The sequence below is a fragment of the Ceratotherium simum genome, chromosome 11 (assembly GCF_057802395.1).
Source record: "Ceratotherium simum simum isolate JZ-2026a chromosome 11, ASM5780239v1, whole genome shotgun sequence".
Taxonomy (NCBI): Eukaryota; Metazoa; Chordata; class Mammalia; order Perissodactyla; family Rhinocerotidae; genus Ceratotherium; species Ceratotherium simum.
The window spans coordinates 52,042,584-52,068,775 of NC_141910.1; the positions used below are offsets into that span (position 1 = coordinate 52,042,584).

Sequence of the window (26,192 nt, forward strand, 5' to 3'; positions counted from 1 at the left end):
TAGCACTTCAGGTCAAGGAATACACTCGAACTTGTTGCTGCACATTATTTATACCAAAAGCTTGGTTAAGAAACATATTGTAGGACCGAAGCTTTGAAAAATATACAGTTTGTGAAATTCTCTAGTGCTCTAAATTTGTAAAGTGATCATATAATTTTGTTGTCCAAACTGGGACACTTCTGAGAATAAAAGAAGTCACTATTAATAATTACACCAAGAGGTGTAAACCACAACTGTCACGGGCAAGTAACAGTATGTATGGTCTAGCTATTTAGAAGTTATTCCAAACTGCAGGGCAGAAGAATTTTTAACAAGTTTTCAGATAATTCTTATGCCCACTAAAGACAGAAGCTCTGTGATAATTTTCAAATTTAAAATGAGCAAATGAGCAAATAAGTTATCCAAACCAAGTGAAATGATAATGGATAGATGAGTTAGCATTATTAACTTTTCTGCCAAGAATGCATTTAAAGAAACAACCCTATAAACCATAGCTACAACTAGCAAAATGATACTGAAAATGGGATTTTTCTTTTACAACTTTACTGCTTTATAACTGAAGCATAATAAACAGTGCACATTTAAAGTGTACTATTTGATCAGTATGATATAAACAAATATCCATGAAACAAAGACTGTGATAAACATTCTATCACTCTCAAGTCTCCTTGGGCTCCTTTACAATCTATCCCTCCTTCCACCACCATCCCCAAGCAACCACTGAACTACATTGGTCTGCATTTTCTAAAATTTTTATATAACTGGAATCATACAGTATGTACTCTTTTTTTTGTCTGGCTTCTTTCTCACAGCATAAGTTTGAAATCGATCCATGCTGTTGATGAATCAATAATACATTCCTTATATTGCTATATAAATAATTTGTTTACCCATTCTTACATTGAGGGACATATAGGTTCTTTCCAGTTTTTGGCTATTACAAACAGCTGCTATGACCATTCACGTACACGTCTTCACATGAACATGTTTTTGATTCTCTTGGTAAAAATATTTAGGGATAGAAAGCCTGGGTCGTATGGTAGGTGTATCCTTAACTTTTAAGAACTGCCCAACTGTTTTCCAAAGTAGTTGTATCATTTTACATTCCCATCAGCAAGATATAAGAGTTCTAGTTGCTCCACATCCTCACCAACAGATGGTACTATCTGTCTTTTTAATTTTAATCAAGCTATAAGGGGTACGTAGTGTTATCTCATCGTGACTTTAATTTGCGTCTGTGATGATTAATGACATATATAATACATTTACATGTACTTACTGGCCATTTGAATTCTTTAGTGAAGTATCTGTTCACACATTTACCAACTGCTTTCTGAGTTGAGTCTCATTATTGAATTGAGTTCTTTATACATTCTGGATATAAATCCTTTGTCTGATATATGTGTTGTGAATATTTTTTCCAGCCTGCAGGTTGCCTTTTCATTCTCTTAAGTCTCATTTCAAGAGCAAAAGTTTTTAATTTTCATGAAGTCCAAACGACCACTTTTTCCTTTAGAGTTCCATGCTTTTTGTGATGAAGCCTTTCTCCACGCAAACTTGCAAGGATTTTCTCCTAGAAGTTTTGTAGGTTTTGGTTTTACATTTATGTCTATGATCACTTTTGTGTAAGGTGTGAGGTAAAAGCTGAGATCCTTTCTTGGGGCTGGGGGAGGAAGACTGGCCCTGTTGCCGATCTTCCTCTTTTTGCTTGAGGAAGATGGTTCCTGAGCTAACATCAGCGCCCATCTTCCCCTACTTTGTACGTGGGCTGCCACCACAGTATGGCTTGATGAGTGGTGTAGGTCCACACCTGGATCTAAACCCATGAACCAGGCCACCGAAGCAGAGCGTGTAAACTTAACCACTACACCACTAGGCTGGCCCAAGATCCACTTTTTTCCATATGGATATTCAGTTGGTTCAACACCACTTGTTGAAAAGACTTTGCTTTCCCCATTGACTCAACTTAGTATCTTTACTGAAAACCAACTGTGTGTGGTCTATTACCGGACTCTCTGTTTTGGTTCCTTAATCCGTATTTATTTTTTCACCAATATCAAACTATCTGGATGACTATAGCTTTATAATAAAATCAAGTAGGTTAAGTCCTCCAATTTTGCTCTTTATTTTATAATTACTTTGGTTATTTTATGCCCTTTGAATTTCTAAAAGGCAGTTGCTGGAATTTAAATGGGAATGCATTGAATATATAGATTAATTTGGGGAGAATTCCTCATCTTAACAATGTTGAATCTTCCAAACCATAAACATCATTTACTTAGATCTTTGTTAATTTCTCTCAACTTTTGTTATTTTTCAATGTAGAGGTAGAGGCATCTTTTGTAGATTTATCCTAGGTATTTTTTGGTACTACTACAAATGAAACTTTTAAAAAATATTTAATTTAAATAAATTTTTAAAAATATTTTAAAATATCTATCTCCTATGGGAGCCACGAATTACATAAATGACTAGGCTTCTCTTTTTGCATAAGCTATAGACTATTTCTTTAGGTCAAATTTCCCCCTTCCTAAAGCCATAAATTTTAATGTAAAGTTTTCTATGATAGGGATTCTTAACCTCACTTCTGGTCCCATGTTGTATCTCTGCCACTGCTCACTTTCTTCTTTCATTCCTTTTTTTAATGTCTTCCTACTATACTTCATGTATCCTCAAAAAGTACCTTTTAGGAACGAGGAAGACTATTTTTGGGGAAAAAATATTTGATTTTTTTTCTTTACTTGCTTCTTTCTTTTTAGAGTGGAGTATAGAATGTATAAATGCATAATCTCCCAGGTAATCTAGTATGGGAATATTTCCATACTTTTACTTTTTTTTTTAAGGGTTATTTTAAGCCCTTCACTATAACTTTCACAGGTCTTTTCCAGCACACAATTTTTCAGGATTCAACTAGTTTCCAATTACTTCTACTTAAGTAATACAACATATCAGCTCGAAGTCCTTAAGAATGAAAAGGCCTTACATGTACAATCCTTTACAACTTAAGAGGTGCTTTCATAAACATCATTTCACTTGTCCTCCCAAGAATTTATGATACCTGATAAAAGTATACACTGTCACCTTTGAAGTGTCAAAAGATTCTAATCTGAATCTCCTCAAGCTTCTAGATCCCAAGACCACTGTACAGGAAATATGACGGACAGAGGAACACGTTAAATGATACCATTTATTGGGTCAAATGACCCAGTAAAATGGATTTTTGCAGGAGGCAAAATCCAGAACGTAAGAATCTCTATAGGGCAAATAACCTAGCTTCTCCAAAAAATAAATTCCAAGAGACAAACGAGGCAGATCCACCAAATACAGTGTGGACATGGTTGGGATCCTGTTTTAAAGAAAGCAAAAAATAAAAACTTAAAAAGTTTAGAGACAATCAGGGAATTGTAAACACCAACTGGATATTTGAAGATTTTAAGGAATTACTATTTACTTTTTTTAGGCGTGATAATGGATTGTGGTTACGTTTTTAAAAGGAGCTGTTATCATCAGAGTTGAACAGGGATATATTTATGGATGAAATGATACATCTGAGATTTGCTTCACTATAACCTGGGAAGGCATATGGCCAGATAGATGGAACAATGAAAGACTGGCTAGTGTTGATAATTTCTGAAATTAGGTAATGGGTTCATGGTGGTCCACTGGACTATTTTTAAATGTTGTGAAATGTTTCTCAAAAAATTTTTAAAAAAGAAAAAATTGGTAGCTGATTCACTTGTACTACTGAGGAAGGTTTCAAAGCATAGTTAAGTAGGCAATGATGGCAGATAAGTTATATTCCAGTTTAAAAACACTGCCAACTGTTCTCTACAGCTTCTTATTTTTCACCAAATCTTCACCTAGGTTTCCATGCCATATTAAACTAAAATCCACCATTCAAAATACATACACTCACAAACTATTTTAAAAGTAATTTTATGTTTTTAGACATGCTGGTTTCCCCTCGCATTTTGCAAAATCACCTTAAACATAAATATAAGATACTCCCATTTAGATCAAAATATAAATCAGAGAGATACGACCCATAGGTTACATATTAAAGTCAAATCTATAGTAAGTGGCACCATATCACTGAGTCACTAAGAATAAATGCACTTAACAAATGTAAATTGCTTTAATCTGATCAGGCAGTGCTTAAATCCAATTTCTTACACTTAAATTTTCTCTACAGACCACTGTCAAATTCTGGAATTTAAGAGGACAGAATTAAGAAACTTCATACAAACAGTCACCAACTTACAAACACAGAAATCATAAATGCCTCCCTTCATACAAAGTTTTTAGTACTTTTACCTCTAAATACTTTACAACATAACCCCCAACCCTCTTGAATTTTTCCCCCAAACCTCCTACCCATTGCCAAGGTTCCACCTCACTGCCCCCTCTCACGGCCAGGGGGAAATAAGTTTCTGGAATCCAGAGTAAAAACTCAGGAACGCATTTTCCTACAGAAAAAAATATAAATTGTGATCTAGAATGCTGAGTATTAAAATTCAGCTACACTATGTTTACAAAGGCTTTTGTGAACTAAAGCCTAAGAACCTAATAACAATTCAGAACAATATTTCTATGAGAAAATGCATTCCAGGTTCAAAATAATTCAATACAATCCCTTTGTAGGTTGGTGACTGTCTGTATAGTGCCACCAAGTGATAGATATTATACTAAACTCACAAAATATTAAATTCAAAATGGCAACATAACATGACTATTCACTCTGTGAATGTGCTTACATCAATCGCTTTCTAAGAAAAATTAACCATCTTAATTCATTTAAAAACTGCTATAATACTTACGTTTAGCATTTCAAAATCATTACTTTCTAAACCCTGTGCAAGAAGAACTGGAAAGCTATTTGTCTGTGGAAGGTCATCCTTTTCTTTTCTTGTATCTATATCCAGTGCTCCCAGGCGCTCTTCAATGCTAACCTACAGAACAGAAACAACCTATTAATGTTAAAACAGACAAGGCGTCAAAGTAGTTTGGTCAAATTACTTGGTGCTTATGTCTTAGGAAACAAAAAGCACTGACTGATTCACACCTCAATCCTAAAAACCACAAATATGCTCTTTCTCATTCCAAAGGAATATGATTACCATAAAGCCAGTGTGGGAGACAAGTGAAATATTTGCAATCCAAGTTTCCAGACTCCAGTGAAAACAACAACTGCCTAATAAGCCATGATTTGAAAATGTAATTCATAAAAATCCCTCTATATGAAGATTCAAAAAATGCAAGAATCTGGCATCTGATTACTAAAGCACAAGAAAAGAACTATTATCACAGAAGCTTCACCTTCTGTAACAATCCCTTGCCATCAACCTCAGATTTGCAAAAGGAAACAAATATTATCAAAAGAGCATATAGTTATGTTCCCAAAAAATTTATAAAATTTCTTCCTATTTTTCTCTTTATAAGTTTCAAATGGTGATTTATTTTCTAGTAGATGCTATACTATGACCAAGTTGCCTTGATAAATATCTAAAATTTAAGTGTAAATAAACATGATGCAATTTGCTATACAAAAACTCAACTGTACAGAACTCACTCCTCATTAAAGCACATCTAACAACCATGTTCTGCCAGCCTCTTGGTAACAAGATCAAAATACAAATGTTCTATGACTACCAGAGCAAAAAGATATGCTTTGGTAAAGCCTCCTGTTTGGGTTATCTTAATTTATGAAAAATATAAAAAAGGCAGGAGGAAATTAAAGGGTTGGATCCAGGCCAAACTAAAGAAAGTTGGCACATTACTTGTAAATACAGATATCATATTATTGAGGAACAATTTTTATGAACAGCAATGTTATTCCCAACTCCCCACCCAATGAAGTTAAGACGTTTAGAATCAGATAAAGAAACATAATCTTTCTCTAATGATAAAACAGTTAAAATTCTAGATTACTCAGACACGAGCAACAAATGTGAACAGAAGATGAAAAACAACTGAACAGACAAGTACAGTAACCACAGGAGGGTTTTGGGAGTGAGAAAAAATGAAGTTTATAAGCACTTAAAGAGGTTATCACGACAATCACTTTTAAAGACCAACTAGCACTAAATCAACCAGGATTGCTCAGACAGCCAAGAGAAGAGGCATCATTGGAACTCAGCAACATGCGAAACCCAACGAAAATCATCACGGCAAGTCCTGGCTTAATCTATTCAATTACGTTACCAAGCTAACTATTAACAAATAGCCAAAACAGCACCCTCTTTAGTTAATAAGAGTTCTGTCTTCTCCATTAACAGTGGCCAAAGGGGCCGGCCCGGTGGCGCAAGTGGTTAAGTGCGCACACTCCGCTGCAGCGGCCCGGTTCAGATCCAGGGCGCGCACCGATGTACTGCTTGGCAAGCCATGCTGTGCGGCATCCAATATAAAGTGGAGGAAGATGGGCACGGATGTTAGCCCAGGGCCAGTCTTATTCAGCAAAAAAAAAAAAAAAAGAGGAGGATTGGCAGATGTTAGCACAGGGCTGATCTCCTCACAAGGGGGAAAAAAAAAAAAAAAAAAAAAAAAACAGTGGCCAAATAAGTCTTACATAGGTCACGACCTGGAATTTTGGAACCAACACTACTGGGGATGAGAGAGGAAAACACCAGCAATCTCAGTAAGTTTCTGAAGTTTCAACTTTGGCTTTATCCAATGTAGTTGCTAGAATCTCCCAAGTAATCTTAAATTTCCAACTCAAAAAATGGTCAGAGTGATTGTATTTACCTCATTTTCCCCTAATTTCCTCTTGTTCTCTATTTCCTCAGTTTGTGGAAGAGCAGGCTTGATCGCTGCCTGATGACCAGGTATCCCAGGCACCAGAACTTTTGCTTCAGCATTCATCACTGGTGTTCTCACCTGTTAAACAGGAATAGCAGAGGTGTGACAAAGGAAATTATGCCTTAGTCCTTGCAAGATGTATCCCCAATGAGAAAACTAACAACTTTTAAAAGGTTTTCCTATTGGAAACTTAATATGTGGGCCGGCTCCGTGGTGTAGCAGTTAAGTGCGCATGCTCCGCTGGAAACTTAATATGATATGAATTAAAGATAAATTTTTTTAAATTTTACTGAGGTCATAAAAAGATAAATTTTAATTAAATGTTGGCAAATAAGTTTTTAAATGATAACCTCAAAGTTCACCGTTTTAAAGCCTTCAATACTACTTAAGACTAAAAACCAGGAAAAACAAAATCTACAGATTACACAAGGACACACTGACTTAAAAATGTTCAAGAGTGAAGTTGTGTATTTTACGACCACCTCCAGTAATCAATCTTTGCCAGAAATGCTCAGACAGCCAAGAGAAAGGTGTCATCTCTGAAACTCAGCCAGAAGCGAAACCATATGCATGTCATCATAGCATGTCTTGGCTTTCCTTTTCTCATTAAACTGCCAAACATATGATATTCACATGTAGACACCATATTATATACTAAATAAAGCATCACGATGATGTTCTTATATATGGTATCAAATTCCAGACCCATTATGGTTTCAGGTTTTATTCCACCCTGAAATACAGAACTCCTCTCAACAAAGTTATGCTCCTTTAAGTACTGAGATTGATAAAATAATTTATTGATAAATTTGATATCGATATTTATTCCTACAGACTTCCTTGCACAGATGATCATGCATAGGAGTCAGGAAGAACTAAATCCAAGGTCTTCAACTTCCAGTCATCTATTTACTCATTCATTCAACAAATCAAGAGCACAGAAATGGAGAAAGTTTTACAATTTTAATGTCTAAAACCTAACCCCACAAAATTTGTTAAGATCATAAAAACGATATTAAAGAGTTTAAACATAGTATTACATAACATTTAAATTCACCCAAATCTCTTTTTTCCTCAACTTCTAATATGTAATGCACTCACCTTTGTTATAGCTGTTTCTACTTTTGGAGCCCAGCAGTTTGAAATATCCCTTACTAAACACATATGAGCTTCTTTGGAATTTAAAGCCTGGAAATATAATTTTAAAGGGGGAAAGGGGTGAGAAGGGGAAAAAAAAAAGGAGACAATACCAAATAAAGCAATTGGAAATAAGAATAAAATGAAAAACTTCGTGCCCAGTTGTACATTTTTATAAAAATACAAACAAGTATGGGCAGCTTCCACACAAAACTGTTAGCCATTCAGACTGATAACCATTCAGACTGACGGTGGCTGAGGAAAACGGGTAAACTGAAGATACTAGGCATGATGTTTACTTTCTTCTTAAAGTATCTACTACTCAAATTTTTCACATGTACAATACAGTTTTAAAACATCAACAGATTTTTGGTATTAAATGTACCAGATTTTAAAGAAAACATATCAGTTCATCACCCTTGTAAAGAATAATCTGTGCTCAAAAAAAAAAAATGGTCCTACCCTAAGATTTCCTACTGCTATCCTTTCCACAAGCAAGTTAAAGACAGGACTACTGATTAACAAAATGCTCTAAGGTAGATCTCCATTATGCAATATGGTATTATTCAGGGGAAGGAAGTCAGATGCAGCAAAGTATCTATGTGCCCATAAAGCTTTAAGGTTTTATGTAATCCTCTATGCCCATATAATCAATCAATACCTGGACACAAAACAAACAGGAAACAATGGCTGAGCCCAGAGATGGGGGTTAGGGGGTCCCTGTATGGGAAGGAGATTTGTTTACAGCTCAACACTTTTCTCCTTTTTGTATTAAACCATATTCACGTATTAAATTTTTTAAAAGTACAAAGTATTTAAATAAACTCAACAAGAGCTTGCTTGGGCATATAATATTGCACTCATAGCCTCCCTGAGAGCCTTACTGAATAAAAGTATTATAAATGAAAATTCAATGGGTGCTATTACTAAGGGCTCTTAAGATTTATCTTTCGGATAATTGGGCAAAATTCACTTATACCTGTGCTGACCAAAATGGTAGCCACTAGGAATGTGTAGCTACCAAGCACTGGAAATGTGGCTAGTGCAAACTGAGATGTGCTTGTAAGAGTAAAACATACACCAGATTTCAAAGACATAATACCAAAAAAGGGAGGAGGGGGAATAAAATATCTCAAATAATGTTTTATATTGACTAAGCATTAAAAAATATTCTGAATGTACTGGGCTAACTAAAATTTATATAGGGAGTTCTCACAGATTAAAATAAACCACCCAGGGCCGGCCCCGTGGCTTAGCAGTTAAGTGCACACGCTCCGCTACTGGCAGCCCGGGTTCGGATCCCGGGTGCACACCGACGCACCGCTTCTCCGGCCATGCTGAGGCCGCTTCCCACATACAGCAACTAGAAGGATGTGCAACTATGACATACAACTATCTACTGGGGCTTTGGGGGGAAAAAAGGAGAAGGATTGGCAATAGATGTTAGCTCAGAGCCGGTCTTCCTCAGCAAAAAGAGAAGGATTAGCATGGATGTTAGCTCAGGGCTGATCTTCCTCACAAAAAAAAAAAATAAATAAAAATAAAAAATATATAAAATAAAATAAAATAAACCACCCAGTGAAAGGCCCTTCAGTCAGGGAAAAGGAGGATTTTTTTAAATATTCCTATAAGCAGACCAATGTATCATTTTAAAATCATTCTTTCCCGTGGAGATGTTGATGCTATGTTGTTTTACTCCAGAGTAGCATCTACGTACCACTCGCTCAATGGTGGGCTGAAACCAATTGCCATATACAAGCAACAATGACATTTTGTCTGAGCAAAAACCAGCTGCTAGAATAGGGATGGGTTTTGCTGTTGCTTTCTTGCCTTTCCCAGGTGTTGCTATCTGAATTGTGCAGCTTGAAGTCAAGGGCTTTTTGCAGTATCTAGAAATGGGGAAGAAAATTAGATTAGAAAATTTGAAACAACATTTCATACTAGTTCTCTGAAGTTGGCATCAAGTAATGAAATGTGACCCTCCTCTGGCCTCCACACTACCAGCAGGAGAGATCAGGGTCCCCAGAGCACTAGTATTCCTGTCAAGACTTCATAAGTCCCCTCCCGCCAACATTCAAGTCCTCACCACCGAAATCTGCCTTGAGACCTATTTGCCCTTCTATCCCATGTGTCAACCCCGACAAGAGGCCTCAAGCTCCCAAGTGCTCTCTCACCACCCTGAGCTTCAGTCCCATTGGCTCTATACATGCCCCATTCCAATCAGCCCCATTTCCAATCGCTCCCAACCCCCGAGAGCCTTACCATGACCTCTGCAACATAGTTCCAACAGCAAAATTATCAACAAAATATAATCAGCAAAATTATACTCTCAATTTCTTCCCTAAGGGCTCTCTTCACCTTCTTGCTCTACACTGGCTCATCCCTCAGCCCTCCCAAGTTGTAGCTGTTTTCTCTCCTACAGCCTTTGTGCCGGGGCCTTGGACATGATTTAAGTACGCTCCTTGCTCTTCACCGACACTTTAAGACAAATAGTCTCTCCCTCCTTCACCTCCAAAACTTTTGAAATTGCTGTTATCAGGTACCATCTACGTTCCCCTCCTGCCATCATCCAATGATCTCTGGGTCACTCCCCCATATTTCTTACAGATTTTAGTGGCTCACTGTCATTCTGTCCAACACTACTCTCCTGAGGACTTCCTTTCTTAGCAGTTTGATGACCCTTCTCACACTCTGGCCTCTCAGTTCCTTAACCTTCCTACCTCCAACAACCCTGTCCTTCACCGTACCTCAGCTGCTCACTCCTCACACCACAGACAGCTTATCAACAGTTAGTGCACACCCTCCATAACTTCCATTGTAAGCACCCCACTATCCCTTATCTTTCCAACTCACTCCTCCTAGCATCCTGACTTCACAACCACCTCTATCCAGGATTTCTGGTCTCTGCTTTGGCCTTTGCCCGCTCTGTAGTCTTTTCTCGACACATCAGAGAGAATAACTTAAAACTTAAGTCAAGCCCTATCAACCCTCTGTTCAAAATCCTTCAATGGCTTATTACCGGCCAAGTCCTCACCATGGCCCACTACTTCTGGACCTTCAATTATACATTCCATGTACACATTTTTGTTGTTAGTGTCATTAAGTCGATTCCGGCTTCTAATGACTCTGTGGACAGCAGAGCGGAACCCTGCCCAGTCTATTTGCGCCACCTCTCACTTTCCAGCACTATATCAGACAACGCTCCGCTGTTCCTCATAGGGTTTTCATGTCCAATTTTTTCGTAAGTGGGTGGCCGGGTACTTCTTCCTAGTCTGTCTTAGGCTGGAAGCTCCACTGAAACCTGTCCACCATGTGTGACCCTGCTGGTATTTGAAATACCAGTGGCATAGCTTTCAGCATCACAGCAACACGCGGCCACTACAGTATGACAACTGACAGACAGGTGGTGTGGTTCCCTGACCGGGAAATGAACCCGGGCCGTAGTGGTGAGAGTGCCAAATCTTAACCGCCAGATCACCACACATAAGACTCTGTGAATAAAGGCATCAATTGTTACACGCTAAAATGTTAATAGTTAACCTCTATAGAGCAGAACTCAATGGAAGGAGACTTGGATTTTATAATCAATTGTCTATGCATCCTGAATGTTTTAAAATAAATCTATACTGCTTTCATAGTTAGTTTATATTTAAATAAATTCCTATACTAGGATTTTAAAAGGAAGGATAGCAACTGACAATACGAGGTTGAAACTATTTGGAAGTTTAACATAATTGTGCACTTGAGTCTCAGAACACGTTTATAGTGTATGGCCAGGATCAGCAAACTTTCTGTAAAGGGCTACATAGTAAATATTTTAATTTTGGGGGGCCACATATAGTCTCTATTAGATTTGGCCTGTACGCCATAGTTTGCTGACCCCTGGATTATGACTCGTAAACAACCTACCAACAGCACTATCCCCTCTGTCTACCAAAACACTAGCATGCCAGGCTTCACTGATCCACATGTGTGCGGCCAAGGGAAGCACTATCAAAAATAGGAATTAAGGCATTGCCAAAGTTCATAAGCAAAGTTCTCTGACTGAACCACTTTCTTTTAAAATTTATCGTTAGAACTACCAACATTTACTAAGCATACATCATAAAAAGCCACCCTCCTAACCACAAATATGAAGAAATGGCCCACAACTCCAAGAACTTGAGTTCTCCCTGCGAATGTATGTAGTCATATGGATAAAGAATCTAAGAATGCTTTCAAAACAATCTCACTGAAAAGTGAGAGTATGAAGAAATAAGACAGGGACTTGATAATGTCTAACTTACCCATTTAATATGTGTTCAAAAAGATGAACTTGACCGTCTTTGCAAACAACAGCTAACTTGACAGGCTAAAAGAAAAATTTATCTGATTACTCCAATAGGTAATATACTCCAGTCTACTGCAATGGATAATTACTTTCATAATATACTTAGGAAAAGTCAACTCTCCTCCCCACTCCTTTAAATAACCAGAGAAAAGCCAGAACAGCAAGTATGCACAACCCTTGCATTTAGAAATAATTACTGCCACCAAAATAACAATTCATGTCATTATTGTCAAGATTATAAATAAAAGTTTAGGACAATAAAAGAAAACACAGTCAAGGAAAAGGAAGCCTAGAAGTCAGAGGAGCAAAGTCACTACCAAGGGCAGAGGCTGACACCAGGGAGCTGGCATGCCCCCAGGTCAGAGCAGTCAGGGCTGTGCAAATGCCACTCATGGTCCCTTCCCCTCATGAGAGCTCACCACTGTGACAATGGTTATTTCAAACAGTCTAAGAAGAATTTAATGTTTCATTCTTCCTCCCTCATGTCCCCACTTTCCTGAGTCATTAAATCATCAAAACCCTGCTTTTAAAAGTAATATCTGTGAAATCCGAAAACAAATTCTCGAAAATTGAGCCATTTTACCTCTTCTTTGTTTTCTGACAAAGTCAAGTCAATATAGACAGGTTCATCTGTAACCGTAAAAGACATCACTGCATTCTTTTCTTTGTTTTCTGACCGGATCTGCCTAGATAACAAAACCAATGATTAGATAATAAGACAGACGGGGGCAAACACCTACAGGGTGTTAGATTAGATTAGATTTCGAAAAACATTAGATTTTCTTTTTCATCTTTTAAAAGCTAAATAAGGTGACTAAAGATCAAAATAAGGGAAGCATTCGTGCCACTACCATACAACATGGTTACACGGGAAAAAAGAAAGCATTAATGTGTGCGTTTGCAGCAGATTTAAACAATGAGTAACATTCTCTATTCTTTTCCATTAATCGATTTGTCTATCTAGATGCCAATACCACACTGTCTTGATTACTGTAGCATGACAACAAGTCTTGAAATCACACAACGTCAGTCCTCCAACTCTTTTCTTTTTTTCAAAGTTGTTTTGGCTATTCTGTGTTCTTTGCACTTCAATTTGAATTTTAAAATCAGACTGTCAATTTCTACAAAAAAAATCTGCTGGAGTTTTGACTGGGTTTGCATTGAATCTATAGATTAAATTGAGGAGAATTAATGTCATAGCAATACTGAGAAGACAGAGTCCAGAAATAGACCCATATATATACACAAACATAACACAAACGATTCTCATTATTCACTGATTCCTTATTTGATAATTCGCCTACTTGCCGAAATTTATTTGTAAACCCCAAAAATAATATTTGTGGCGCTTTCGTGGTCTTTAACAGGCATGTACAGAGCAGTAAAACGTATGGGTTGCCCCATACACATGAGGTAAAACAAGGCTGTGCTCTGCCTTCTTATTTCAGCTCTCATACTATGAAAAGTATTCTTTTTGCACTCTATGTAGTGCCATGTTTTTGGCTTTTGTGCTTTTTGTTGGTGATTTCACTGTTTAAAATGGCCCCCAAGAGTAGTGCTGCAGTGCTGTTTAGTGTTCTAAGAGCAAAAAAGCTGTGATGCGCCTTATGGAGAAAATGTTTGTGTTAGATAAACTTTGTTCTGACATGAGTTCATCATATGTGTGTGTGTGTATGTGTATATATATATATATACACAAAATAAGGTCTCTAAACAGGAACACACATAAAAAAGGTTATGTACTGATTAGATAACAAAAATGTTGTGACCAGAGAGGCTTGCAGAAACTTAACCCTTATTTTCCCAGAGGAGTAATAGTATCACTAAATCAGTGCTCATGAGGACTTTACACAATATTCCTACTGCAAATAACAAGAATTGACTGTATGTGTATATACGTGTATATATGCAAAACCAATTCACTAGAGACAGTCTTTTCAACAAATAGTACTGAGACCACTGGACAGCCATAATGCAAAAACATGAACTTCAATCCATTCCTCGTACCATGTTCACAAAATTAATTCAAAACAATCACAGGGCCAGCCCTGGTGGCCTAGTGGTTAAGTTCGGTGCACTCTGTTTTGGCGGCCCAGGTTCAGTTCCTGGGCGTGGACCTACACCACTCGTCTGTCAGTGGCCACGCTGTGGCAGGGGCTACATACAAAAAGAGGAAGACTGGCAATGGATGTTAGCTCAGGGCAAATCTTCCTCAGCAAAACAAAAACAGATCACAGAACAAAATGTAAGTCCTAAAGCTATAAAACTTCCAGGAGAAAACCTTCGTGATCTTAGGTTAAGCAAAGATTTTTAAACATAATCTGGACTTCTCATCAAAATTAAAAACTCTCTTCCTCAAAAAGACAAGCCATAGACTAGGAGAAAATATTTACAAAGCATAAACCTGATGATAATGGACTTGTATTCAGAATATACACAGAACTCGCAAAACTCAGTAAGAAAACAACTCAATAAAAACTAAGTTCAAAATATTTGGACACTTGGTCAAAGAACATATCCAGCTAGCAAATAAGCACATGGAAGATTCTCAACATCAATGGCCATTAGGGAAATACAAATTAAAACCACACTGAGATACCACTACACACCTATTAGAATAGCTAAAATTAAATGACCATATCAAGTGCTGGTGAGGATGTGAAGGAATTAGCACTCTTATACACAGCTAGTTGGAATGTAAATTGGTACCACTTTGAAAAAAATTTGGCAATTTCTAAAAGACTTAAATATACACCTATCGTATGATCTAGCCATTGCACTCCTAGGTGCTTTCCAGAGAAATCAATCATATGCCTATACAAAGACCTGTACATAAATGTCCATAACAACTTTATTTGTAATGTCCCAAACACGTCAACAAGCCTGGAGATGGGTACAGAAGGGGATTACAAAGAGATATGAGGACACTCTTGGGAGCAGTGCACATGGTCACTGCCTTGACTGTGATAATGACTTCACAGATGAATACACATGTCAAAACTTATCTGTACTGTACGCTTTAAATATGTACAGTTTATTATATGTCAATTATACCTCAACAAGGCTGTTAAAAAACCGTAGGCACAAAAAAAGTAAACGAGTAACAGAGTAACAAACACAGTTTACAAACATGATTCAAAATCAATTTTTTAATCAACTAGTGAGACTTTATACATTTACCAGTAAACAATCTTCCAATATTTTTGTGTCTAGATGAAAATTAAGAGTTGATCTGATAAATTCTAAATATTTCATGCACAATGTGTTAAGAAAACCAGATTCACTCTAACATGAAGTCATTCATACTACACATGTTCAAAATCACTGCCATCAGACTCCTATATACAGAAGAAATTGCAATCTTAGCCCATCAATAGGAGATAATACTGTCTCCTTATAGTAATATGAAAGGTTTTTTGTTTTGTTTTTTTTTCCATTCAGCGGCTAGAAGCTTTCAAATGTTATTTCCTTAACAGAAATTTGTGTCTTTCAAAGGTAATTATCAGGAAACCTTAGGGTCTTTGCTACCTTTGCTCTGCCTACCAAAACAAAATTTCAGGAGCTTCATAAATGGCCTTTTCAGGCGGCCTTTCAACATGGGTTTTAATTTCTTTGTTTTTTAAGTTTACTCTCCGGTTACCAGGAAGCCCCCCGGCATACACATATTATTTTCAGGATCTTAAGACAACAGAAATCAACTTTTATTTTATAGAAGAAATTTTGCAGCTGGAGACCCCTAGGTCTAGGGAGCCAACAAGAGGAAGCATTTAAAATTGAAGCACCTCAATAATGTCAGGAGCCTTTGGTGGCGGATTTTAACTTTCTGACGTTACTAATTTCTTATGTAAGTGTTAAATCCTCTAGAACTAAAAGAAATTATCCCAACAAGAGCTCCTCAAAAATAAGACAGAGAACAGAAAACCAACTCAATTTGATATGAGAGGCATAATTAAAAACTACAGCTTAGTTGACGGTTTTGAAGGTGAACAGAGGTCCACATTAGGCCCCATGAACCTTTCCCAACACAACTACTTTAAGGAATACACATTTGATGAGTCCCACTTCTGAGTATTATTTGGTATAAATTCATAATAACTCTATATGGTCAAGAGCATGCTCAACTAACTGATCACTAAGATGAGAAACTACTTTTATTTTTTAAATCTCTACTCATTTTGTCCATGAATAGTAGGATTAAAAAAAGTTAACTTCACCATCAGATGATGTCTAAAATCCAAGAAATTTCCTATATTTCTTAAATTTAAAAACTTTTTGCTAGCCCTTTAATATCAAATTAATTTTTACTTTTAAAAGTAGTTTCAAAGGGAATTAGTAACAGCAACTACTGCAAATTCTCAGACAAGCCAAAGAATTTAATGTCCTCAGAAAATCATCAGTAAATAGACATTACTGTACTAGATTAACTCAGTGGAGTCATATATTTCAACCAAATCACAGAATTTCCTAAAATTTAAAAACAAAAGGTTATTTTTAAATTGTGCAGTCACAAAAATATCGCCTACTGTACCTCTAAACATGCATGGAGGAGGCTCCATTATGTAATGAATGCCCTTAAATTTTTCTCATAAAGATCTGTTTTTTAGGCAGGCTCAATTCTTTATTATAAGTCAATGTAAATTTAATATTAAATACAATAAAGCAAGTCTCATACTCATCATTTACATTAACCATATAAGCTGTGACAGATTCTGTCTTTTCAAGGCAAAGTTACCTTCCAAATCCAAAAGACTACATACCAGACATTAAGTAACCGGTCATGCACTGCTCCAGATAAGAAATAAAGACCTGTAATTCCATCAAAGGGTTGGCTCTCATTAGGAGGTCTGATAGTAGTGAACAGAAGTGATGAAACCGGCGTTGCATGTCCTGTGAAGTGCTAGAGAAAATTAAATCTCATTTAGGAGAGGATGGATACAAAGCAGTAACAGATACTAAGAGTCCTCATGTGTCATAAACAAGATATATATGATACATAACTGACATCAGAGCTCCAGACTAAAGGTAATAGTTAAATTTAATTCTATGTAACTAAGGTTATTTGTGCTATATTCTTCTCACTTCTTAAAAAATCCATCTGAAAACAGTGAAAATTAAGATGTCCCTTTCCAAATCCCATGACCCTACCCCACAATCTATTTCTTCCATTTTTGAGTTGAAGATTCACTTAATTCTATCCATTTTTAATGGGGTGCATGGGTGCTCAGACACAGCCAAGGAATTGTAGGTCTTCATTTTACTCTCAGTGAGTCGAAACCACAATTTTAAGGCATCATCACAGCACCAAGTGTTCAGTAACCCTTGAGCGCACTCAAAATGTGATACTCAATCGCCATAGTTAAATACTGTAAGTGGACCAAATGCTGGATGCAAGGTAGAAATCAAAATTACTATAATCACTCCATAGTAAAGTAAAAGATTTCCAATACAAATTCCACTTCTTATATTCATTTTTCCAATGCACGTTAAATGGATACGTCTCCCCTATTTAAATCAAACCAGATTCGGAGGCTAACTTTTGTCTATTAAGCTTACATTTGATAAGCTTGAAAATAAAGGATCTACTCTTAAACCAATATCCTATGGCTCAGACTTCTGCCTTTCTTCATATTTACTCTAGATGACTGTTATGCTTATAACTAATCTGATTCACTCACTCTGTAGACTTCTTTGGTCTCCAAAACCCATAGTTTGATTGTTCGACCAGCTGAAAGCAACATTTTTCCATCTGGGCTGATACACAGGGAACTGACGCTGCTATTGTCACCTTTCCATTTGCTGTATTGTGAAGAGAAACAAAAATACCTCAATGAATAGGGATAAAACTTTATTCAGAGCAAAAAAATAACAAAAACAAATCAAGCATTAAAAATACCACCTAAGGGGGCCGGCCCGGTGGCACAAGCGGTTAAGTGCACGCGCTCTGCTGTGGCGGCCCGGGGTTCGCCAGTTTGGATCCCAGGCGCACACCAACATACCGCTTGGCAAGCCGTGCTGTGACAGCGTCCCATATAAAGTAGAGGAAGATGGACACGGATGTTAGCCCAGGGCCAGTTTTCCTCAGCAAAAAAGAGGAGGATTGGCATTGGATGTTAGCTCAGGGCTGGTCTTCCTCACCAAAAAAAAAAAAAAACAAAAAAAAACAAAACCACCTAAGGTTCTATGCCAAAATGTATTCCCTAAAAGCTCATGTCAGGTAACTAACCTTGGACACATCACTAACATAAAGCCTCCCTGATAGGACGATAACAGAGATTCTCAAGAGGTACCAGAAAGCGGGTAAGTTATAAGAATGTAAAATGGGTAACTGTATATCCTGTGATCCACGAGGTGGATTTTGTTAACGCTCAGGAAACCACCATGTTGGCTAGACCTCTGCAAGTCCATTCTATTCATTCCATCTATCTTTAATTTACTTAGCACAGTCCAGAAGGTTATTTCCACTTCAAACCCACATAGATGAGCCCTCATCTGATAGGGTAAAATAAATTAGGTATAGATGATCCCTTTCTAATACCTCAAATATGAACAGCAAATGAGACTTTGCAGTCTATTGCACACGTTAATGCTATTATAGCCACAGGAAGCTTGGCTATTCACTTACAAAGTCAAGAAATAACAGTAGCAATCTTATTACTAAAAGAGGTTATTTCTCAAGTAGAAGAAAATGTACTGTTCTGCCAGTCATATTGGAATATGTCAAATTACTCATTTGGAAAAACAAAATTAGATTTCTACTTGATACTATAAACACACGCAACTTACTAATTGATTAAAAATAAGTATTAAAAAATATATAGGAGAACATTTTTATAATCCTGGGAACAGGAAAGGCTTTTCAAAGCAATTACAAACCAGAAATCATACAGGAAAAAATGACCTGATTTAATTAAATGAAACTCTGTACCACAAAAAAAGTCATAAAATCAAAATAAAAGCAAAAGGCTAGGAGAAAATATCAAAGATATATACTATAGACGAAGGATTAATACTCAGAATACATAAATAGCTCATTATGTTCAAGAAATAGCTTCTTAAGTTCAAGAAAAAGAACTCAAAAAGAGACAAAGGATATAAACAGGCAATTCACAGAAGAAATACCAATTGCTAATAAACATGAACATTCAACTGCACTAGTAATCAAGGAAATGCAGCAATAACGTACCAGAGAACTTTTCCTCTACCCTCATGGGTTCCTAATATTTTTGACAATTTCTCATCAATTCCCACAGCTTTGACGCTCACTTATATTTATTCAACACCTGTTCACTGAATTGATACATTTTTATTAAAAAAGACATGATCCCCAAAAAATGGGCAAAGGAAATGAAAAGACACTTCTCCAAAGAAGATATACAGACGGCCAACAGGCACGTGAAAAGATGTTCAACATCACTAATCATCAGGGAAATGCAAATCAAAACAACACTAAGATTATCACCTCACGCCCGTTAGAATGGCTATAATCACCAAGACAAAAAACAACAAATGTTGGAGAGGATGTGGAGAAACAGGAACCCTCATACACAGCTGGTGGGAATGCAAACTGGTGCAGCCTCTATGGAAAACGGTATGGAGATTCCTCAAAGAATTAAAAATAGAAATACCCTATGATCCAGCTATCTCACTACTGGGAATCTATCCAACGAACCTGCAATCAACAATCCAAAGAGGCTTATGCACCCCTATGTTCACTGCAGCATTATTCAGTACAGCTAAGAAGTGGAAGCAACCTAAGTGTTCCTCGACTGATGACTAGATCAAGAAGATGTGGTATATACATACAATGGAATACTACTCAGCCATAAAAAAAGACAAAATCGTCCCATTTGCAACAACATGGATGGGCCTGGAGGGTATTATGTTAAGTGAAATAAGCCAGAAAGAGAGAGACAAATACTGTATGATCTCACTCATATGTGGAACAGAAACCAACACATGGACAGAGAAAACTGTATTGTGGTTACCAGGGGCAATGGGGGTAGCGGGTAGGCACCAGGGGTGAAGGGAGACATATATATGGTGATGGACAAACAAAAATGTACAACCCAAAATTTCACAATGTTATAAACTATTGAAACATCAATAAAAAAAAAAAAAAAGACATGATCCCCACCTTCACAAGCTTCCTGAATCTACTTCCTCACTCAGCACTGAAAATGTGAGCACAGAGCCGCCGCCGCCGCCGCCGCCGCCACCACCACCACCACCACCACCACCGCTCCCACCCCTCCCCCAATAAGAGCTTTGAAAATCAAACTGTAACCCTCCTACACCAGCATCACCTGAAAACTGGTTAGAATTAAGGACTCCCAAGCACCAACCTAGACCTACTAAATCATATCTGTATGCACAAGTAATGTCCATGCACATTAGAGCTCACTGAAAAGCACTAGATAAGAAGATTGCTCTCTGGAAAATGTAATTGCTTCCAGAGGAAATGACCTATACATACTGACATTTGAAGGCCTCTCCATCACTCTACAAATGAAGCCCAACAATTGAGCCACACACCCACAGAGGCCTTCCAATCAGCTTTTTTTTTTTATTTAGTGTGTGTGTGTGTGCGCGCGCGCGCGCGCGTGTGTGTAAGATCAGCCCTGAGCTAACATCCATGCCAAGCCTCCTCTTTTTGCTGAGGAAGACTGGCCCTGAGCTAACATCCATGCCCATCTTCCTCCACTTTATATGGGAGGCGACCAGAGCGTGGCCTGACAAGCGGTGTGTCGGTGCATGCCCGGGATCCGAACCCAGGCCACCAGCAGCAGAGCGCGCGCACTTAACTGATACACCACTGGGCCGGCCCCCGTCAATCAGCTTTTTAATGTTTCATTTTCAAATAGCAACAGGCAGCCAAGGATCTCCAGTCATTTGAAGAATGCCTTTAAGACGAAAGACAGAGACCAAAAGCAAACAAAAATCAAAACACATCCTCAAGAGTGAAACAATGGAAGGAACAAAAGAAAACTTTAAATCCTATAATTAATATCTTTAAAGGGTTAGAAAATATTATATGCATAAAAGGAACATAATGCAACAAAAAAATATTCAGAGAACAAAAAACAGTTCCTGTAAGTGAAAAATATGTTAAGAGAAATTTTAAAATTCAATAGAAGATCTGGAAGATGATGTTGAGGAAATCTCCCAGGTAACAGAAGAAAAAGACAAAAGGGAAAAAATAAGAGGGGAAAAAAGTAAGAAACTTAAAGGATTAGTCCAGGAGATACAACATCTAAATAATAGTACAGAATACTAGAGAAAGACCAAAGGAAACAGAGGGGTTGAAATTATCAAACACATAGTGCAAGAAAAATGAAGAACAGAAATTTCAGGCTAAATGGTCCCTCGAAAGCTAGGGTAGTTCATTGATTAAAGAAAAAAGCTCAGGATATTTTTAGAATACTAAGGATAAGTAATACCAACAGCTAAAAAACCGATGAACCAGTGCTTCAAAATCCTGAGGGAAAATTATTTCCAACCTAAAATTCTATACCCTCAAACTATCAATCAACTGTGAGGGTAGAATAAAGACACTGGTGGACAAGCAAATCAATCTACCATCCACACACCCTTTCTCAGGAAGCTACCAATTCATGTGCTTCACCAAAAGGAAGGAGTCAACCAACAAAGAGAAAAATGGGATCCAAGAAATAGAGGCTCCGTCTGACAAAAGAATTTTCAAGCTGATGGTGAAAGGAAATCTCAGGACAATCGCTGTTCAGGAGACCCTGGAAGAAAGCAGAGAAGTCCTCCAAGAAACAAATAAAACTGATTAACTGATGTCTGAAAATAACCGAGAAGATTTACATTACTGTAGGAGAACAAACTAATGATAGGTATACACAAAACTAAGCAAAAGAAGAATAAGGCAATTATAAAACTTAATATAAAATATTAAAGAAAAGCAAAGTTGTGTGCCAAAAATATAATATAAACCTAGTACAGGGGCCAGCCCCGTGGTTTAGCGGTTAAGTGCGGGCGCTCCGCTACTGGTGGCCCGGGTTCGGATCCCGGGCGCGCACCGAAGCACTGCTTCCCCAGCCATGCTGAGGCCACGTCCCACATACAGCAACTAGAAGGATGTGCAATTATGACATACAACTATCTACTGGGGCTTTGGGGAAAAGAAAGGAGGAAGATTGGCAGTAGATGTTAGCTCAGAGCCAGTCTTCCACAGCAAAAAAAAAAAAGAGGAGGATTAGCATGGATGTTAGCTCAGGGCTGATCTTCCTCACAAAAAAAAAAAAACCCTAGTACAGTCCAATGCTCATCTATAACAATATTTAAGTAGTCATAATGTAAACAATGAATACTGCTTAATCAAAAAATTGTGACATAATATTGGGAGAATGGGGAGGCTAAGAGAGCTAAACCTTCATCTTCTGTAGCAAGAAATCAAGAAATAGTACCTAACATAGAAAACAAAAATCACAGCAGCCTTAGAATGCTAAGAACGAAACGGGAACACAATATTATACAAGACGGTACAGTTTAGATGAGAGCTCAGGCTCTGATTTAACCTATTTCTCAACTGTAAAATAGGAGGCCACTTCACAGTGTTAGGATTAAATACAATACTGTGTGTAATGGGAACAGTGCCTTGAACATTACTAGTCCCTATGTGAAGGGTCTGACTTTGTGAACTCTCATCCAGACAGCATTTTGAAAATACAGGTGCATGGGCCCCACCCCAGACCTAGTGAATGAGAATCTCCACAGGTGTTTCTGACAGTCACCAGTGTGGAAACTACTGTGCAAGTAAATGGAGCACAAACCCTTACTGAGAACCTCTAGGCAGATGACTACTCATCTGCACCTCCAGCCCCAAGCCCTCCTCCTTTAAACTCAAAACCTCTATCACCACTCTGTCTGTTAGGTCTTGCCTTTCACATATTTCAAATTCAACTTGTCTAAATAGTCCAAAACCATTTCCCTCTTCTGATCATAATTTCTATTAACCGCACCACTACTTCCCGAAGTTCACAAAGCTGAAAACTTGGTAGTTACCTTTATTTAACTCCTTTCTGTCACTCAATACACCCCTCCATCCTACCCAAGTGTTGCTGATTCTTCTTGATTGCTATCTTTCCCATTCTTACTTTCCACTCTTACCATCCTAGACCGGGACTATTACAACAACCACCTGGGATCTGGCTTCTCTGCCTTTGAACTAGCTCCTTCCCATATAGTCTACACATCGCTGACAGATTACTTTTCCTCAAAGCATTATTTTGGTTACTTTATTCTGAAGACACTGACCTTCAGTGGCTCTCTCCTGCTACCTGGAGAGAAATGGTTTGAATAGAATCCAAGAAAGTAGTTTCAGTATGGTAGAAAAACACTGTACCAGAATTCAAACTCCTCTACCACTTGTTAGCTGTAGGACCATGGGCATCATTATCCTCCTTAGGGTTCTCATGTACACAATAAATTGAACCTCATTCAACAGTCCACATTTATTGAACATCTAATCTACTATAAGCCAATCACAGGATTAGGTGCTTGAACTAGAAGAGCTGTCTGAGATTTTTATCTACAAGAGACACTTAAGGCCAGAGTCCTGAGATACTCTGGCTCATATCCTCCACCAGCCTTTATCCCCTAGTATGCCCCTCCTCTAAATTACTCTACTCAGCTCCAAGTGCATCTTTCACTTCCCTTTCTCCTAGCCTTGCTCTTGCCATCTCCCCACCTTCCTTTCCCCACCCTGGAAAGGATTCTCCCACCCTCTTCTATCCAAATCTCACCTATCCTAGAAGACCGAACTGAAATCCTCTCTCTTCCACCAGGCCTTCCCAACAATATCCTATTCATCTGACCAGTCATCACATGCTACCTTATGACATCTCTTGTGCAGTTATTTCACTCTTGTACCATTACTTAACTTTTATGTATTAAAATCTTACATGCCCTATTTGATTAAAAGTTTCTTGAGAACAGTCTATAACCTTATTAGTGTCTAGATTCCCCACTGTGTCCAATATCAAATTTTACTTATAGCAAGAATACAGTCCTGACTTGTCAAACTCTAATACATTTCCAAACGGTAACCAAGTTACTCCTCCAATAATACCATAGAACCATCAATGTTACTCACCACTTTACTTTGCACGTCTGTGTATTCCATTCCACAATATGTTTATCATCTGAACAACTATACAAATAGCCATTGTCTTGATGCCACTGTATGCAATTGACTTTGCTGTCATGTCCACCACTCTGCAGATTAAAAAAAAAATTTAAGAAAAGAAAAACAAAATAAAACTCATCTGGTATATGATAATATGCACCCTAATATTTGGTTACTAAACAATTAACTAAATGTTAGGCCTTGACCTAGCTAAAAAAGCCTTAACCTACATCCACCCATTTCCAACATCAAAAATAAGATAAATTGGGGCCGGCCCAGTGGCCTAGTGGTTGGGTTCGCACGCTCCACTTTGGCGGCCCGGGGTTTGCGGGTTCAGATCCCGGGTGTGGACCTACACATTGCTCATCAGGCCATGCTGTGGTGGCATCCCATGTACAAAGTCGAGGAAGACTGGCACGGATGTTAGCTCAGCGACAATATTCCTCAAGTAAAAAGAGGAACATTGGCAACGGATGTTAGCTCAGGGCCAATCTTCCTCGCAAAAAAAAAAAAAGAAGAAGAAGAAGAAGAAGAAGATAAATCAACTATAACTTCATCAGATGTTAACCTTCCCTTTTCCTCTGGTGGAAAAACATACTTCCACATAGTAAGTCAAAGGATACTAGTCCTAAATGCCACTTACTTTTGACAGGAATGTGAGCACTAAGCATGATAAAATACTTCATGTATAGTGGCAGAAAGTTTGTGACACTTGAGAGAACTAGTAAAGTCAAATCTTAAAGAGTTTAAAGTCAGTACTTAAGGTGAAAATCATGTCTAGTCAAAACTATCCTTGAAAATCCCTTTTTTAAAAAAGTGCCAAAACTACCCAGTTACTTCCCCCTCCCTCCTATCAGCTATCTACTCAAAGAACTAAGTCCTTTATTATAGACACACACACAAAGAACTGAACAAAGGATACGAACAGATAAATTTCACAGACAGAATTCAGCAAGAAAATAAATAAAAATTTTCAAAGTTAGTAATCCAAGAGATACAAATCAAAACAAAGTAACATTTTCAGTCTGTTCATCTAGCAATTTGTTTAGTATTTTAATACCCAGGACCACACTCAACTGGGAGGACAGGAGAGAGCAATAAAGTGAGATTCCCTTCTTGCTATACATACCTCTGCTTTAATTTTTTTTTACAGTTGTGTATTATTTTTATAATCTTTAATGTGAAAACAATAGTCATGTGCTACACAATGCTGTTTTGGTCAATAACAGACCGCATACACGACAATGTTCCCCTAAGATTAGTACCTAGCTGTGTAGTAGGCTATACCATCTAGGTTTGCATAACTCTCCACTCGACGATGTTCACACGACAACGAAATCACCTAACGATGCATTTCTCAGAACCTATTCCCTGTTGTCAAGGGACACGTGACTGTATTTTTAAATGCTTGTTAAAAATCAGGTAAAATTTTTCACCTATCCAAGTAACTGGGTTTTTGTTAGTGTTATTGTTGTTTTAATGGGAATATTGAATGGTGGCAATAAGGCTACTGAAACACAGGTACTATCCTTCCATTGTTGATATAAGCACAAATCAGGAAAACTCTTCCAGAAAGTATTTTTATACTCTGTGTAAAAAGCCTTAACACTAAAACCCTCTGACTAATCACAGGTTAGTAATTCTGGGAATCCATGTAAGGGAAAAAAAAATTAAAACAAAACAAAAAAAAAATCAGAAACCACCTAAACAATCAGTAATAGTTAAAACACCAAGGGACTGGGCCGGCCCCGTGGCTTAGAGGTTAAGTGCACGCGCTCTGCT

At 37.6% G+C, this 26,192-nt stretch overlaps 1 protein-coding gene and 3 non-coding genes across 4 annotated transcripts in view; all 4 read right to left on the bottom strand.

The window, feature by feature from the left end:
* The window catches only part of WDR43 (WD repeat domain 43), a 47,726-nt gene that overhangs the window by 12,365 nt on the left and 9,169 nt on the right, over positions 1–26,192 (bottom strand). Inside the window, exons 3-11 of the mRNA XM_004418184.3 lie at positions 24,378–24,499; positions 17,938–18,058; positions 17,020–17,159; positions 12,846–12,948; positions 12,219–12,283; positions 9,650–9,821; positions 7,897–7,983; positions 6,742–6,873; positions 4,818–4,949 (exon numbers count right to left, since the gene is read on the bottom strand). Coding sequence (XP_004418241.1) covers positions 4,818–4,949; positions 6,742–6,873; positions 7,897–7,983; positions 9,650–9,821; positions 12,219–12,283; positions 12,846–12,948; positions 17,020–17,159; positions 17,938–18,058; positions 24,378–24,499 — 1,074 coding nt within the window. The remainder of the gene's footprint in view (positions 1–4,817; positions 4,950–6,741; positions 6,874–7,896; positions 7,984–9,649; positions 9,822–12,218; positions 12,284–12,845; positions 12,949–17,019; positions 17,160–17,937; positions 18,059–24,377; positions 24,500–26,192) is intronic.
* Positions 6,096–6,171, bottom strand: LOC147915998 (small nucleolar RNA SNORD53/SNORD92). The gene has a single exon (XR_015553716.1). It is a non-coding gene; the product is annotated as a small nucleolar RNA SNORD53/SNORD92 (small nucleolar RNA).
* LOC147915999 (small nucleolar RNA SNORD53/SNORD92) lies at positions 7,303–7,380 on the bottom strand. The gene has a single exon (XR_015553715.1). It is a non-coding gene; the product is annotated as a small nucleolar RNA SNORD53/SNORD92 (small nucleolar RNA).
* LOC147916000 (small nucleolar RNA SNORD53/SNORD92) lies at positions 17,480–17,564 on the bottom strand. Its single transcript, XR_015553717.1, has one exon. It is a non-coding gene; the product is annotated as a small nucleolar RNA SNORD53/SNORD92 (small nucleolar RNA).